General features: G+C 36.7%; 1 protein-coding gene across 12 annotated transcripts in view; it reads right to left on the bottom strand.

The window, feature by feature from the left end:
* Atg4c (autophagy related 4C cysteine peptidase) overlaps window positions 1-3,061 on the bottom strand; it is a 68,615-nt gene that overhangs the window by 22,405 nt on the left and 43,149 nt on the right. For 11 of the 12 annotated variants that reach the window (XM_023718323.1, XM_023718326.1, XM_023718318.1 and 8 more), the window contains 2 exons: window positions 1,953-2,031; window positions 1,237-1,313 (listed from right to left, as the gene is read on the bottom strand). The exons of the other annotated variant lie outside the window; for it this stretch is intronic. In XM_023718323.1, the coding sequence (XP_023574091.1) occupies window positions 1,237-1,313; window positions 1,953-2,031 (156 nt within the window). The remainder of the gene's footprint in view (window positions 1-1,236; window positions 1,314-1,952; window positions 2,032-3,061) is intronic. 12 annotated transcript variants of the gene reach the window in all.

Genomic DNA, 3,061 nt, shown 5'->3' with positions numbered 1-3,061 from the left:
TGCTTTGCTAAGCTTGTTCTAAGTAGGTGCTTTAGACCACTGAGCCATCTCGCCAGCCCCAGGATCAATAATCTTTTAATTTGCCAGTTTTATATAATACTGAAATAGGCATTATGAACCACTGTCCATCTGAATCTCAAGTATCTACCGTCTGTTTGGAGCCAGTTTGGCCCAGATACACTGGAAATGTAACCTAGACTTATGTGGCAAAAAAAGACTCACAGGGCAGATGACGCGGCCCTGCTCACGCGCCCTCCGCGCGGCTCCAATGGCAGCCAGCACAGCCGTGAGGGTTCGCACGCACCGACGCTCTGAAGGAAACGGGAAGCCCTGACCTCCGGCCTCCAGATGCTCGCGCGTGGTCTGGTTTAGAGAGTTACGTCATAAAACATGGCAGCACCCTCTGTAAGCTACTGCCTCAAGCACATCCGGGTGGTTTATGCTCAGAAGCTGCCTCTTAATACTATTCGGTATTAACGCTAGCAAAACATATTACTAAAACAAGTTACATAACTGTATTTCAACATGTCAATCCCTCGAGCACTGGTGATCCATGCCACTTCAGTGACTAAAAGTATTTTATTCTGTAAAATTATTTTAGTCTACATAAGCTGAGAAAAAAAAGAACCAAAACTATGTAATGATTAGATGTCTGATTTATTAACTCTCAATTTTTACTGAATTAAAATACTGGATCACAAAATGACCTATGAAAGGAGAAAGGAGAAGATAAAAAATGAAACTTAAAACAAATATTAGAAGCCCAGATTAGCTCTTAGAAATTCTAACCTAAGGGCTAAGATTAATTACTATACTTAAAACGTTTTGTCACTTCAAGTCTAATGTGTTTTCTTTCATTTCTCCTTTTTTTTTAAAAAAATATACCTAATACTTTAAATTCTTTTTTATATTTTTGTGTTTTAAATTTTAGTACAGTTTACCTATTTTTCTACAAAATTACTCTGAGGTTTGCTCATTTATTTTAGTATGGCTAGGGCATCTAACAAGTTGGAGACAAAGGTAAATGAAAAAGAAAGTATATCATAAATTAAAATTCAGCAATGAAGTACTAACCTTTGACCACTGTGTTGACTACAGTTTTATAAGTCAGCAAAATATTAACTTGGAATTGTACTACTATCAAAGCATAGCTACCTAACACATTTCTAAATAATTAGTTTGCTCCCATGGTAAAAAAAAAAAAAAAAAAAAAATACAGTGCTCTATGCATAGTACCTCAAGAGGGAAATCCTTTATGCTGACATCTACAAAAGACTGGCAGTAATGAGGGTCCATGTAAATCAAACTGTCATCTACAAGGACAAAACAGAAGACAAGTAATTCAAAATCCACCTTATTATTACACTGCTTACAGTCCAATTTCTATGTAGAGCAGCTGAAAAAACCCTATGAGTAACAGCTTGCCAGACTGATATTCATTGACTGAAACACAGGTTTGCACAGGATAGATTAACTTTTGCATAATCAAATATGCTTGTATAAGCAGAATTTTTATAAAGTGATGAAGCTGTCATTTAATTTTTGGAGATAAAATTACTTTCACAAACACACAATTATATTCTATAGTTTGCATATGAAAAATGTATTGCACTTCTTTATCCTGACAGGAAGAACATATTGCTTGTCATTTTATCATCAACCAGCACCACTAAAACTAGTAAAAGGTAAATATGTAAATAGCAACCGCCAGAATGTGGTGGCGATGTCTTCTCAAGTTTAGCAAAACCAATAAATTATGCCTGTGTGTGTAATAACAGATATTAAACATACATTTTTACAGAATCCAATTATGCTGTAGACCAAGTGACAAATGAGCGGCCACGGCAGGACGGATGAGTGTATCAGGTACTCATTTGGCCTGTTAATCATTCTGCTCCAGATAACCTCATATTAACTTTCTGCTTTTTAAAAGAATACAGTAGATCACTAACCTTGAAATCCAGCAAAGTAATAGGACTGCTTAGGTTTGCCACCAATAATGCCCACACAATATTCAAGGCTTAACACACCCTGCCAAAAGAGAGTAATACAAATTTAGAGGCAACAATGATAATCACTTAATAAAAACAAACCTGTATCACCACCATTACTGTTTCCCAAGTATTTCACCAACTAGTCACCATTTTATTACATTTATCGCCATCTTCTGAAATCCTTGTCCTACAAACCACCTTCCATTTCTTTAAATCATTCAACACTAATCCAGTGAAACCAAACAGTCTGATCAGCATCTTGCTCAACAACATTAAATAACTAGTGAAGATGCAAACGCAGCATCAAGAAAAATCAACAGCTTTTCAATACACCAATAATGAACTGGCTGAAAAAAGATCAGGAAAACAATTCCATTCACAGTAGCTTCCAAAAAAGTAAAATCCCTAGGGATCAGCCTAACCAAGGAGGTAAAAGATCTCTACAGTGAAAATTACTGAACTTTAAAGAAAAAAACTGAGGACATTTAAAGATGGAAAGACTCCCCTTGTCCATGGGTCAGCAGTTACCAAAAGCTACAGATTCAGTGCAATCCCCATAAAAATTTTTATGACATTTTTTAGAGGTAGAAAAAAAAACAGCTCTAAAATTCACATGAGCACACCAAAGGCCCAGAATAGCTGTATCAATCTTACATAGAAAGAGCAAAGCTGGCGGCATCCCAACACCCAATTTCAAATTACACTACAAAGCCACGCTCCCAACTAGCACGACGCTGGCACCAACACAGACACGTAAGCCGGTGGAGTAAAACCGGGATCACAGATGATGCCAGTCATCTGGTTCTGGACAAAGGGACTAAAAACATACACTGGAAAAGTAGCTGCTTCTTAACAAACAGCACTGAGAAAACTGGATGCCCATTGGCAGAGCCCTCTTACCCTGCAAATCAACTGAAGATGGATCAAAGACTTAGGTGTAAGACCTGAAACTCTGAAACTGTTAGAAGAAAACCAGGATCTTGTACAGCAATTAACCACTAAGAAGAATATATGCAGTGTATTATTTGTTGAAACTGTAAAAAAATAAAATTAAATTAAATTAAAAA

The sequence above is a fragment of the Octodon degus genome, unplaced genomic scaffold, assembly GCF_000260255.1.
Source record: "Octodon degus isolate 3935 unplaced genomic scaffold, OctDeg1.0 scaffold00057, whole genome shotgun sequence".
NCBI classification, from domain to species: domain Eukaryota; kingdom Metazoa; phylum Chordata; class Mammalia; order Rodentia; family Octodontidae; genus Octodon; species Octodon degus.
This window is presented reverse-complemented; position numbering and strand designations above follow the sequence as displayed.